At 45.9% G+C, this 13,862-nt stretch overlaps 1 protein-coding gene across 2 annotated transcripts in view; it reads left to right on the forward strand.

The window, feature by feature from the left end:
* Positions 1-6,597, forward strand: part of GPR107 (G protein-coupled receptor 107) — a 33,408-nt gene extending 26,811 nt beyond the window's left edge. For both annotated transcript variants that reach the window (XM_088525267.1, XM_088525268.1), the window contains exon 18: positions 3,939-6,597. In XM_088525267.1, coding sequence (XP_088381393.1) covers positions 3,939-4,035 — 97 coding nt within the window. In that variant the 3' untranslated portion in view covers positions 4,036-6,597. The remainder of the gene's footprint in view (positions 1-3,938) is intronic.
* Positions 6,598-13,862: the final 7,265 nt, after the last annotated feature.

Raw genomic sequence — 13,862 nt, forward strand, 5'->3', positions numbered from 1 at the left:
AAAATTAGTAGTGTTTTAAGGAGAAGAAGAAAGAAAAAACAAAAACAAAAAAAACCCTTGCATGTCTGCGATAAAGGCAACGTAAGGCACGGCTCTTCCCTCGGTCAACTCATGTAACTCTTAAAAATAAAATATAAATTACAACCAGTGGAAAGTACCTTGTAGCAAGTTTGCAAAGTTTCTTTTACTTGTTTTAAACAAGCTTCTGTCTTACAAGAAAGTATCCACAGCTGTTATAGGTCTCTCCCCAGTTATACCAGACTGTAGAAATTGGTGGAGAGGAGAGTATGACTAAACTCGAACTAAGGACCAGTCTGTTCTTTTTCAAGTAGAGTCAATAGCTGTTCATCATCAACGAAGTGGCTTTCTGGGTATTCTCTGCCGGGCAGCCTTTTGAGCCTGTGCTGTCAAGATGTGGGCACAGGGCTGACACTTTGTTAGATTAAAGCGTTCTCCTTGAAAAGGTGCAGCCACACTTGGCAGAAATGGTTGCCAGGCTTCCAACCTTAATGTTACTTCTGGGACATGAACACTAAAATCTAAACAGTACAGTGTGAGTGTGTGTGTGTGTATGGGGAAAAGGAAGCAATTTGGGTTTTCTGCTCCTGCAGTAATTATTTCATTAGCTCAATAAGTGTTACTTTCAGTGTTAGGTACCACAGTGTTCTGCTACAGGTCTGGGTCGAGATCATGTTCAGGAATACTTGCAGGGTGAGGATATCCTGGAGGAGGAATTGCAGGAAAAGCCATTAATGGTTATGTGTTTGATTCAGTAAATCTTACTGAGAGCATGGAGACTGTAATTATTTTGTTTTTCTTAACATTCAAAACAGCTCCAACATAGTTACTGATATGGTGACACTGACCTATGTTTGCTTTATGTCTTGGCATCTGGAGTTTCTCTTTGCATGATGAGGCAGCCTGTTCTGTGCTGGGACTTGAGGTCCTGGTTGGTTGCTTTTCTGTCCTTTTGCTTAGGTTGTGCTTCACAGCAGATTGACTCATGATATTCTCGGTTGGAAGTGATTTTTCTTCACCTAACACATCTTTCCCATGCTGAGATCAGCTTCTTTCTTCAATAGTAGATCAGTTTTCACTCCAGCTTGCAGTGTCAGAGACTTAAAATGTGAAGGTTGGCTGCTGTCTGCCTTCCAGGGCTTCCTGTAGGACTGTAAAATAGGAGAGGAGAGAGAGGCACTGCAGTGGGAGACTGAAAATGCTTGTGGATATTTAGCAATCCCTTGCTGCCTTGTACATAATGAAAAACAATCAAAAGCTGAATTTCCATAGCATGTGCATCTGTACAATAGAGAGGTCAGGGAGCTGCTTTTCTGCCTTCTGCTTTTTCTGATAAGTTTGTTACCTTTTTGACAGTCACAAAAATTCTCTCTAGAGAGAAAAAAATAGTGAGAAGATTTATTGTAGTCTAGCTGTCAATCTATGGACTAGAAATGCAGGTCAGGGAACTGCAGCTGAGGAATATTTACTTGCAGTGTTGCAGGTCAGAACTGAAGTTGTGAAACTGTTCAGAGGACTGGAATGAGAATTGCAGAGTACTTGACAGTGCTGCCATCCTTACTGTACTGGGCACTAACGGTGTTCCAACTGATTTTGGGGAGGAGAGGAATTACCCAGTGTGTGTGAGCAGTCTTAGGAAACAGGGTCTCAGGAGCTGCACTGTTTGCTTGTCATGAGACAAGATCAGTGCTCCTAAGAGGGATGGTCTTCAGCTTTCACTGCTGAGGAATCCACCTCCTCCATGAAGTCTTTCCCAGCACTTTTCTGTCAACACGAACTGTGTGGTAACAAATGATCCAACTTTATCTGGCTGCGATTTCAGTACATGGCTCTTCATCCTATCCTGCTGTGGATAAATCGTTCTTATTGCTACAGTAATCCCAGAACATGTCGTGTGCGGCTTTTTTGTTTAGTTTTTGGGTTTTTTCTTCTGGGTGTGAACTACATTTGTAGCTGTCCTAATGTAGCTGTCCTAAAATCTATACCATGTGCCAGGGGAGCTCTTACTAGCTTTAAGTCAATATTAGGGCTACTGTGGTATCATGCAGAATGGCAGTGCCTCACTCTTGGCTTACAGTCCATTGTAATCTTCAGATCTTCTCTGAAGAATTGATACTTAGCCCTTTATTCTGTAATTATGAAGTTAATTATTTCTGAAGAGTAAACTTTGTAGTTGTCTTTCTGCCTTGGCCCTTATTTTTTTTTTCAGACTGCTACTCCAATTTGCCAGAATCCTTCAGAATTCTAGTCCTGTTTTCAAATATGTAGCTCTTAGTATCTTGTACAGATTTAATAAGCAAGTTCTCTATTCCATTACCCAGGCAATTACTGAAAATACTGAGCAGAAGTGGACCCAGGACAGACCTCCCTGGAACAGTGCCTAGTGTCCTGCCTTTCTGACAGGAAAGCGTTAAGCACATGTCAGTGTATGCTTTTCCAGTTAGTTCTGCATTCACTTAATGACACTTTCATCCAGTCTAGGCTTCCCTAGGTTACTTCTGAAAATGTCACCTGTAACAGAGAGAAATACCTCTGTGAACAGGGAGAAGTTAGGAGGTCTACTACATGTTTTCTCACTTAAAAAGCCTGACGTGTTTTCTTTCTGGCAAATCTGTTTACTGTTTACTGCTTTGTTCTTTCTTGTTCAAGCAGCCTGCTTCCTTGCTTTTTTTTTTTTCCTTTTTTCCTTACTTGATCTATACTTTTCTACTGCTTTTTCTTTCCTTAAACATTAGATCACTCTGTGTGAACCACTGGCCATCCCAATACTGTCACTGACAGAGAATCACTGGATACACTGGTTTTTATTGTTAGTGAATAAATTGTTTCCACAGTAGGTGAACACAAGCTGATATCTGATGTGTGACTAAAGGCATCATCAGAAGAGTGTCTCTGAACATTTTTTCTCTTCTTGAAGGATGCTGTGAAGATGCTGCTAGCTAGTGTGCTCAAGTAAAGTGATTTGCTTTGGACACAGCAGGTGAAAGCACACACACACCGAAGGTTGCATCTTCAAACCAAACAGTTTTGTTTTATGCTTCCAGGCATCCCTTGTGAGTGCGTTGAGCTATTGGCGCTCTTACCTTGGCTTTCAACATCCAAAATAACCTTTGCAGTACCCTCGTATGAAAGAATACTAGTATACAATAGGAATTATAGCATGTAAAAGAATGAAAACAACTGGCTTACCTATGCAGATAGTCTGTTTTTTGTAGCAACAGAGAAAGATGCTGGGCTGAAGAGCTTTTTGGGTAGCCAGGGTAGTTCTGAGGGTAGTGATGCTGTTGGGGCTGGATAAGGAGCTCAGTTTGCCTAGTGTTTGAACAGTGTCATGAGGCTTTGTAGTTCAGTGGTCACATTGCCATGACAAATCCAGGCTTGGGTTAGTATAAAAGGGATGGCCTCTCCATTCTGTTATCTTGCTGCTTGTTCAGCAGTGCTGCTGTTAACAAGATTCAGTGTCCATTAAGGTAATAAAGTAGATTTGGGGCAATGACAGTCGTATGGGTATTTGTGTAGTAAGTTGGACCTATTAAAAACAGTGCAAATGCAGAAGAAAGTGTTTAATGCATAGAACTAAGGGTGTTCAGTTGTACAGTAAAGTGTTTTGAAGCAAAGTGTTTAAATTCAGTAAAAGTCAGCTGGTGTCAGTTTAGCCAGCCCTGCTTGCTCTTTTTTGTCAAATATGGGTAATATTAATGCTTATTCTGTTGTGGACTTTCTAATGCTGTACTGCTGCTGTTTGCTCTAACTTTAGAGAAGGAAGCTGGAGCATGCTGGAAACTGCTAGGTCAGGGTAAAGAGACCCTTGAAGGGTTTGTTAAGGACATGTGCAGGAACACAAGTCTGAAATGGGGCTGATGAAATGGATGTCGTAGCTGAATTTCTGTTCTCTGAAGTGATGTTTCTTTTTTCTCTAGGGTGACGACTTCTGGCGTAATGGAGGGCATGAAGAAAGTCAAGAAAGTGGTGAATGGTTCAGCAGAGCTCCGGGGCGAGTGGGAGAGCACAGCGTGATGGACTGGACTACGGCAGCACTTTCAGAGAAACTTTTTTTTTAATTTATTAATATTACTCTCAGTGGAAGGGGAGCAACTAGCACTTCCCGACACTGAAACTACGGAGTGGGGTATGTCTAGTAGGGAGCAAAGCAGTGCAAAAATCTTAACTATTCCTCTGATCATAAGAAAATGGGCTCTTTTGGTACCTGCAAGAAGTGTGAAGCTTTCCTAGGGATTTTGGGTAGGTTGTTCTTTATTTCTCCCCACCCTTTCTGGATCAGTTATTCTAAATTGTTTTGCAATTGCATTCTTCAGAATGTATTATACTAATGTGAAGAGAGACCTTTAGTGTGTAAGTAAAGTATATATTTTATATAATGCATATATATTCACACATGCTATGTAACATATATGCTGGGAATTACAAAGTGTCGCAGAAGATAGGAAAATGAGATGTAAGTATTTCTTTTTTTATAAACTTTCCTTTTGGCTTGGACAAAACATTGAAAAAGACAAATTAATAGAAACAACTGCAAAGAGGCTGAACGGGGTATTGGATCAGAGGACTCTTGCCACTTGTGTGATGAGTGGGGAAGTAAGCAAGTGTCTTGTGTAATCTGTGCAGGTATCCACCTGAACACGCCAGGCTTTCAACTGTGTTGCTATGCAGGAGGCAAGCAGCTGTCCTCCCTTAACAGAACTAGCCCATAGTGCAATAAATGTTAGTGTCAATTCTCCACTGTTAATGGAGTTGCCCTTGATTCACACCCACCTGACAAGCAGTACACAAGGGGGTGCAAGATTGCTTGCTTTTTAGGGGCCTGCCTTGCTATCTTAAACATTGAATTTCAAGCTGTGACTCAGCACTTTGATCTGCATTATGAAATATTTTCAAGGTATTTCAGAAAGCACACTCCTTTTTGGCAATGTGTAAGCAGTGCCAGAATCTTCACAGAAAAATTCTGTCTTGCAAACCTACTGCAGCATAAATCTTGGTTCACCTTCATCTCTGCCTCTCTGGATGGTCACTTGTACCTTTCTGGCTATGTAGGATTAGTGGTATTGCTGTCTGAGATGAGCTCAAGTGGTCAAAAAGGAATTGCTGTCAAAACCATGAGACTGCAAGTCCCAGTCGTAAATGGTTTTGTCAGGGGAAAAAAAGAGGGTTATGACCGGAGTGCTGTCAATATCCAGTAATATGAGAGTCTTAATGATTACCTGCAAATTTGTAGTGGAGTCTTGAGACAAACGCATATGGCATTTGCAACATTACTTCTAGTGCTCTGGTTTTGCTAGTAAGGCAAACTGGTGCCTCTAGCTATAGCAGTTGGGCATAGCAAGTGGTTAATTTGGGGGGGAACTGGCCTGGAGTTGTTCCCTGATGTAACAGGGGATAAGCTTTAAAAGAAAAAAGAAAAATCAAGTATGACTCATTGACCCTCTGAAGCCTTAATCTTAATGTGGAAACATTAGACATATATGGTGTTGTCAAGCAAAGTGCTCCTGTCAGGGTGACAGGATTAGACAGCATCAAATAGCTTCCAGATGTGCCATCATCTCTTACCAACTTTTTAGGAATTGCCCTTTTTGTATGAAGGGACTAGATCTGAGTAACTGAGTAGAGGATTTCTCATCATTTTATTAAGTTTAGAAGCAGGTTTATCTCTTTAGAAGGCTGAACCACTTCTTAGTCTTGAGCAGGGATTGTAAAGCTCTTAAGTGAGCAGTCTGTACTTGTTCAAGACCTGTTGTTTGCTTTTTCCTGTTGCCACTTCTCTTCCCTGGCGTTGATTCTACTGATTGTGGAAGTGGTAGAAGTGAAACTACTTGCTTTGGTATCTGAAATTGGTTCCTCTTCAGGAGAGGGGGAAAAACAAAACAAATCACATGAGAATAGTCCTCTTGATACAAAATCTTCTTCTGTATTTTCCTTTTCAGCTGTAATGCATAACAATCAGAGCAGTGCTGGTTTGACTTCGGTGTCCTTGTCTTGCAAAGACACAGCTTTAGTGGAAATAGAGTGCCTGTGCTCCTAGAAAGGCTGTTATGTGATATATGAGGCTTTTAGACCTTCTCTATGAAGAATGCTTCCGCATATTAAGTAGTTGATGTGGGGAACTGGAGTATAAACATGTAGGCAGTCCCTGCTCATCATACACTTCAATATATAATACCTGAAAACCTGATCCTCGCTGATCCTTATGCAGTTGCTCTGTCTCCACAGAAAATGTCATTACCTGCATCAAAAGGGCTACTCATATGGGCTGTAAACTCTCTGCAGAGTAGTCCACGAGAGACTTGAAGTCTGTTAGTAGTCAAGGAGGTAAGACACAAGGATTTTCTGTCAGGAACAGAAGTGCAATAACACGTTCTTAATCTAGACGAGATGCTGTCATAGAAACTGTTAATACATTTTATGAATGAGGTGTGAAATGCTAATGGGTGCAGTTCTTCACCCCCAAACATCAGTGGCTCTGGGATCCCAGCGTGTGCCACGGAGCTGGTTCCAAACAGCTGGCTATTCCATACCTCAGCATCCGTGAAGCTGCTGAGGCGGCCAGTGCTTTTTACCTTAGTCTCAGGTTTCTTTTTTATATGCAATTTTTTTGCTAAAGTTGTGTACAGTGTAGGTTTACCTATCGAATCCCTGGCTCCCTAAGTCAAAGGCCAAGAAATGAGTGTTTTCTGTTACCTTGTCATGAAAAGCCATGGTAGGACTTCAAAAGCATTTTTAGAAGAGAAGTTTCCGTGTTCAGACCTGGGGTTAAACAGTCAAAAGTACAATCAGCTTCAGCGGATGCTTGGTGCTGGATGCTCACCAGCAGCACGACATAACTAGCTGGTCTTAAGGATTAGTAAGGGGAAAAAAGGAATGGGTTTTGGGGTAAAAGAAGGTGAGAGCAGGTTCTTACTGCAGCCATTTCTGAGGAAATTCTCCTCTTTGTTGCTGTACAGCAGTTCTTGGGGCAGATCAGAGAAGCGTGCTTCAGGGTTGGGTAGTGGCTGGGACGGAGCTGCAGCTTTGCTCCTTGGGAAACGTGGAGCACACGCTGCATCACCTAAAGGAGGGCTGCTCCCTGCCCGTCCCTCCCAGGGCAATCCCACATCCACATGACTAGCAAACTCGTGGCTATTCCCGTTGCTGGTGAGCAGCAGCAGCTCAGGAGCTCACCAGGCAGGATAACCACAGCGCTTGCCCTTCCAGTGCTGGCTGCTCTATATCTCATAGGAAGCTTTGCCTTCACGGGGAGGGCAGGTGGAATTGCTGCTCGCGGCTGTGCAGCGCCCTGGCCTAGGGGCTGTCGAGCTTTCCTGGCCCTGCCTTTTACTGAAATGAGCAACCAAAGCAGTCAGCCCGAGTATGCAGCAGTCCAACCAAGAGGAGTCCTGGAAAGGCAGGTTTGGTGCAATTCAGAATAAATGGCTGTGATGCAGTTACACGTGTTGCTGCTGAGGAGTACTGGGCACCCTCTGCAGACTAAAAGGACACCAGCTCACTCAGTTGCAGTGCAGTTTATGCCCTAATAAATCCCCGCTGATGACATGCAAATGCCGCTGATCCGCTCCTCCCGCTGTATCTGTTCCGCAAGCCGTCCTCCATAGGAAACCTCCTTGCAGTGCAAACGCCAGGCTCTTGCATTCTTCAGGTTTGAAAGCTTTCCTTGATGGTTTATCAAGAGGTATATTAAAAGAAAACAAGACGTAACGGGGTCATCCAGAACGGAACGTTGCTGCTGCTTCCTCCGAATGCAGCAGTTCTAGCTGAAGGAGACACATGCTGTCCTATTAAGGCTCTTTCATGTTGCCGTCTAGCGCAGCGTGTCATGAGCTGTGCAGAGCATTGTGCAGGGCTTCTCTCCAGCTGAGTGCCCTGTTCCTGGATTTCCATGCTGGCATACCCTGGGAACATGTTGTAAAAATTTGCTGCATTGCAGTATTCTGTCTTGGAGCTGGTAGCATGGAAGATGTGTTTTTCTAAGCTAGCTGGACTCTAAAGTGAACGTGCATCTACCAAGTGTCCTTAAGCACTGTAACACTCCTGACCATGAAAGGACATGTCTTGACCAGCCTCTGGTGCACGCACAGAGGCCCATGACAGATCTTGAACATACTAACTCTTCTCTTTCCTCTTATGCACCTCGTAGGGAAGAGGAATGCAGTGTGGCCAGGGGCTTCCAGATGGAGAAGTCTTTTGTTGCCCATTTGAGACTTGATTGTCTGCATTTGAAGCAAACACTGCCTATCTATAGGGTCTCTTAAGCTCAGTGGGAGCTGAAATTGCATATCCTTTTTTCCTTTTTTTCTTTCTATTGTGCAGGTTTTGAAGGAAGGAAACCCTCCCTCCTTCAGCCTGTACAGTTTGTCTCCTTCAGCTTGACCTGTAACAGTAGCTAACAGGCTGCAGCTAAAGCAAATGTGCTTTACTGGTTTTTGCATCGTGATCTCCATCTCAATCATAAAATGTTTCCCTATTTTTCACTCTTACAAAAGAGCATGGTGATGTGATCTGTAGTAGCTGGAAAATACAGAGGCATTTGAGACTTTACTCAGTCTCGAAAGAATCTGTAACTTCAGCCTGAATATTTCATGAAAACGAAGGTGGTGCTCCCCAGAGGTGCCTGACCACTGTTTCATTCTGTTCCCTGGGACTGATTGCTGGAAAATATTGTTCTAAAATGGACTAATCTGGCTTCTTGTAGCCACTGGGTATGATGTTTTGGCTTATTTGTCACTTTCTACCGATCAATATTGAAAGCTGTGCGTTTTCTCCCATATAGTTTGCCAGGATATAGCAATGGCCTTTTAAGAACTCCAAATGGTATGTGCTTAAGGTGGCTGAAAGGAAGGACTTAAGAAAAATACACTGTTGAGAGACTGACTTTACCTGTAAGTTGAAGGTACCAGGAGTGGCTGAGAAAAGAGGCAGTCTTTATATGTTGACTAGCTCAAGAACCCGTTTGTATTTTGACTGCAGCAATCCTGTAGAAAAGACAATTCTCAATAAATATTTCCCTGTGGGATTTCACTTGGTGTTCTGCTCTCTGTATAATGAAGTCGAGCCCGACCTCCCCATTATCAGAGGCACTTCCTCCCATAGCCAGGATACTGGAGCAGTCGGATGGTACCTGGTCTGTTAAAACAGAGGATGGCTTTGAATGGCTTCCCTTTCCCCTCTATACCTATTAATAATTAATTCTAGATCCTTTTGTGTCATTAAGCAGCCTTAGGGCACCTTGTACAATGTAGCTCTGGAATCACTTAGTAACAACCTCCAAAAGAACCCCAAAAGGCTTCCCTGTACAGTCTAGTCCTCTTCTAGGGTTTTTGGTGGCTGTAAATATCCTTTAGTTTGTGTTTAGATGAAAAAAAAAAACAAAAAAAAAAAAAAAACCCCACTTTTTCAGTATTTTTTTAACTATATTAAATGAACAGCAAGCAGTATTTGGAGAGAAGCAAGGCAGATGTAAATCAGGATGGTCTGTGTGGCTTGGTTTCTCTGCTGTGATGCGAATGTGTAAAATAAAGATTGACTAGAAAGAATTTAATGCATCTTGTTGTTTTCTGCTTCTGAATTGCTAGTGACCAAGTTGCCCTGTGGTCTGACGTCTGTATCCTGAATTCCAGGGCCAAATCATGAAAATTCAATGTACCTGTCACTTGCAAAAGAGCTGCCTTTCAGTGACCCCTTGAGAATTCACTGAGATGCCTTTTTGCAGCTGCGAGACCTCCAGTGCTGTAGCTTGTGTGTAAGTACCTAGCTCCCCTCCTAGTTTCGTAAATCAAATTTCAGCAGTGATTTCTGTGCTCCCACATGAGTGGAGCACATTTCTTGTGGCCTCGCAGCCTTGGGCAGGCAGGAGGGTGCATCCAGGGAGCTCTGCTGCCCATGGGCATCGGGGTCTCCTGCAAGGCTTGGTGTTGACTTGCCACGCAGGGACACGGAGCCAGCGCTTGGGCATCACATGCAAATTAAGGGTAGAAGCTTCTGCTTTAGGTGATGTTTTAGCCTACTTGGGGGGTGATTTGGAGCTTTTGTAGGTGTTGTCTTCCTGAGGTATCACAATCTAACCATGCATTTCTATTCCATAAACTGGTCGTGATGGCAGGGATGCAGGATTTTGGAGTATTTTAGTGAGGTGCCTTTCTTAATAAACCCGTTGCCCTGAAGGATACAGTGTTTGTCAGAAAACGTAGGTCTTTAAAATGTTTCTTGGATTTAACTTATAGCTCTTAATTTACCACAGGGGGGCAATGCTAAAAATGAGCTGCCTTTTCTAGCCTGAAAACCCACCAGCCAGTTCTGCATTGCCTCGAGCCTTTGGGTGGGTGGTGTTTTTGCCGTCAAACCAAGCTATAAAAAGTACATAATTTTTGGACTTTGTAATAACCTAAGCATTTTGCTTTAGAATAAAACGAACCTCATGTGATGAAGATGATGGCCAGTATTCCATTGGGATAGTCTATATCTGTTTTATGGAGGTAGTTCTTGAATATCTGGTTTCTCCAAACTTGAATGTCCACTTTTTTTGTGTGTGTGTGTGTGCCTCTTGTATAATTTGCCTTAGAAACAAACCCACCTAAGTGATTGGCAGCCAAGCTCATCCCTACTGCAAGCACTCACAGCCCAACAGTCAGCTGTACTAGGCCAGAAATCACTTAATCTAATGAAAGACAAAATGCTGGGATAGGAGTGTGTAAAGTTGGGAGTGAATTGTGGAATGAGTCTCCTGAGCTCCAGATTTGGTGTGTTTTAGAAGAAAAGAGCCCTGCTTTCCCTGCATGGCCTAGCAAGGGTGCTGGTCAAGGGGAAACAACCTGCAACCATGATCCTAAGAGTTAACATGCGTTGCAAGCAGAGATCATCTCCCAGTCTTACATGGCAAATAAAAAAATCCAGAGAGCCCTAATGAACCATTCTTGGATGTGGTGTTTGGGTGTAAATGTGTGTGTTTATGTTCACAGGAGGTAACATGTCACCTGCTCGAGGGGTTTGTCGCCCCGTGTCTGGATTTGAGCCCTCTTGCTGCTCCGTGGCGCAGTCTCGCCCGTGCTGTCAGCTCCTGCTGCAGCAAGGCTGTCTTTATGACTGCCAAGACCTGCCCCCCTTTAAATCTTGCCTGCACCTTCTTTTAGCTTCTGACTGACAAACTCTAATGAGCAGGAGCCTGTTGTAGTGCCCTGTGTAGTGAATTGTCAATAAAAACCAAATTGCTTTGTGCAGATAAGGCAATAACGCAGCTTGTATAGGCACAGCTGATGCTAGGGTCTTTGGTTGAGAGCCAAACGCTCTCCTGTGTTCAGGCTGTAACAAATCCTTGTCATATGTTTCCTTCCCCCCTCCCCTCCATGGTCACTAATGTAATTTGGGGTGACCTTGCTTTGTCTTTACTGTCCTGTGGGATGGCTGAGACACAGGGTATGAGACAACTCTTGTATTGCAGGGGAGGGAAAAAAAATAAGCCGGCATTTGAGGTAGGGCTGTCACAGTGGTGCTGCATGGATCAAAATGGAGGGGAAGGATTGAAACTCTTTATCCTGCTCCTCCCTGGGGTGGCTGCTGAGCTGGGCAAGAGCCTTCCAGCATCCTCAGGGAGAGGAGCTGCCCGTGACCCACATCTCTCACGTGGGGAAGCTGTAGCCAGATCAGAGGGGCTACAAAAACCAGCTGCAGTGACTGAGGCAAGAGAGATTTGTGTTGGGATGGAAGATCACAAGAATTAAAGCTGTCAGTTTGACTGATGCCTAAGAAGAGCCAAGAAGATGTTGCATTCTGCAAAATGTCTGCACATAGGGAACTGGTGGAAGCGGCTGGGGAATTAACTGGTGTGGCTGAAGGCCTAAGAGGTGAGAGGAAGAGGAGGAAAACAAGGAGAAGCCTTCTGCCAGCACGATTGGTTTGGCTGCAGGAGGATCTCCCTGGAGAAAAGGAGGAAGCTCTGTGTTGTTTCAGATAATGAGCACTAGACCAGGCAAATCCCTCCTAAATGCACTGCAGGGAACAATCCTACATTGGCTGTGAGCTGCACTCAGCATCTGCCTTGGTCTTTTCGTGGTTGCTTATGTCACGTGTGGATACGTCGCGCCCGTCGCGTCGGGGCTTCATTTTTGTGCTACTGTTAAACTGCAGCTCAGGCCCTGGGCGGGCCCAGCCACCACCCAGGCAGGACAGAAGCTGCTGCTCTAACGTGGCTCCTACGTCTTGGAAAGAAGAGGACTTCTGCCTGCGTCACGGCACAGGAGCCACCGCAGCCGCTCCCGGTGCGGGCTCCCAACTGAGGGTTTAATGGACAAGGACACCGGGCTCCCTTCGGAGCAGAGTAGGGCAGGAAAGCGGGCAGCTGGCAGGTACTGCCTGGCTCTTGGATAGAGCCTTCCTTGGAGGTAGGACCGTCCCTGGTGCCAGCGGTGGGGGTGACGGGCCAGGACACTCGCAGCGCTGCCTCCTGCTCCGCTTTGCCAGGTGGGAGAACCGGAGGGGAGCCGAGTGTCGCCCTGCAACCCCTGGTCCAGGTTACCCCATTAGCATCATGATTAGAGCCCTGGAGGCTGCAGTGAGCAAAGGCTGCCTTAAAAAAAAAAAAAAAAAAAAAAAAAAAAAAAAAATAACCACCCCAGAATTACCCAAGCAGGGAACATCCGGACAGGTTGTAGCGCCAGGCGCGTTGCTGGCACAGGGCCCTTGGGAGGCAGCGTGGAGCTTTTGCGCCCTGTGCTGACTTCCAGCCCTTCCTCTGTGCTCAGCCGCGGCTCCGACATCTGCAGCTCTGTCCCCCTGGGAGAGGCACCTGCAGGACCTGCTGCCGTTCGCTTGTCACACGGGCACGTCTCGTTTCTGCTGTGCTGTGTGAAGCCAAGCTGCGTGTTGGCACCACAATGCTCCGCTACCCACAATTAATTTATAAGGGCAAGAGCCAGGGGGGCAGCTACAGTTCAAGTCTGTGTTTTGGGTTATAAATTTCGCTTTCTGGCAGCTCTGTCACTCTCTTGGTGATGCAGTCACGATGCTAACTGTCTGCCAAGGCTTTTCCGTGGTGTTTGACGTGGTGGAGGTGGAACGTGGGGGCCCAGCGAGAACGGCACCGTGTCACCTTGCCAAGCCTCAGGAGCCCGCGGAGGAGCGGAGCTCCATGCACCGGAGCCATCCCACGCGCTGCTCCGGCCCCCTCGTCCGCCTGTCACCCGGCCTCGTGCCTGCAGGCGCCGCGATGGGAGGCGAGGATGACCCCTGGGTACGAGGCCAAGAGAGGGTGACCCCAAGCCCTGCTCTGGATTGCACCAGGTGCTTGAATGCTGGGCAGTTTTTCCCCAAATCCCTCCCAAGGCGCCTGTTTCTGTGACTCCAAGGCAAAGGGCTGAGCCCGTCACCTCCTGCCATGCCTCTCCCAGGGCACATTTGTCCCTGTGGCCATAGAGGATGCCCTTTGGGGGTACAGGGCAGCCTGGAGGGTCCTCTGGGCACTTCCCATGGGCTGCAGAGCTGCGTGTCCCATGCCTGGTGGCCCCATGGATGCTGACCCAGGGCAGCGCCACTGCCAGCACCAGCGCGGGACTTTGCTCTCGGTGCCAGTGCCGCCCGTGGCTTGTCTGGCGGAGCAGCCACCGCCTGTGCCAAGGGTTTCTTTGGCTTAATATTAATCTTAAAATAGCGGCTATTTTTGTAGCTGATATAATTAATAGTGTGTGTGCGTGTACGTGCAGCCCTGGCTGGAGCTTTTGCCTCGCTCGCTGGCACTGGCTGTTGGTGCTGGAGCATCTTGTTCTGCTCGGGTCGGGGGCAGCGCCGGCCCGGGGGGCTCTGCCACGACAGCCGTGCCAAACCGAGCGGGGCTTCTCCCTGCTCTC

Source organism: Tinamus guttatus, unplaced genomic scaffold (assembly GCF_059628265.1).
Source record: "Tinamus guttatus ecotype Peru unplaced genomic scaffold, ASM5962826v1 Tinamus_guttatus_pri_ptg000226l, whole genome shotgun sequence".
NCBI classification, from domain to species: domain Eukaryota; kingdom Metazoa; phylum Chordata; class Aves; order Tinamiformes; family Tinamidae; genus Tinamus; species Tinamus guttatus.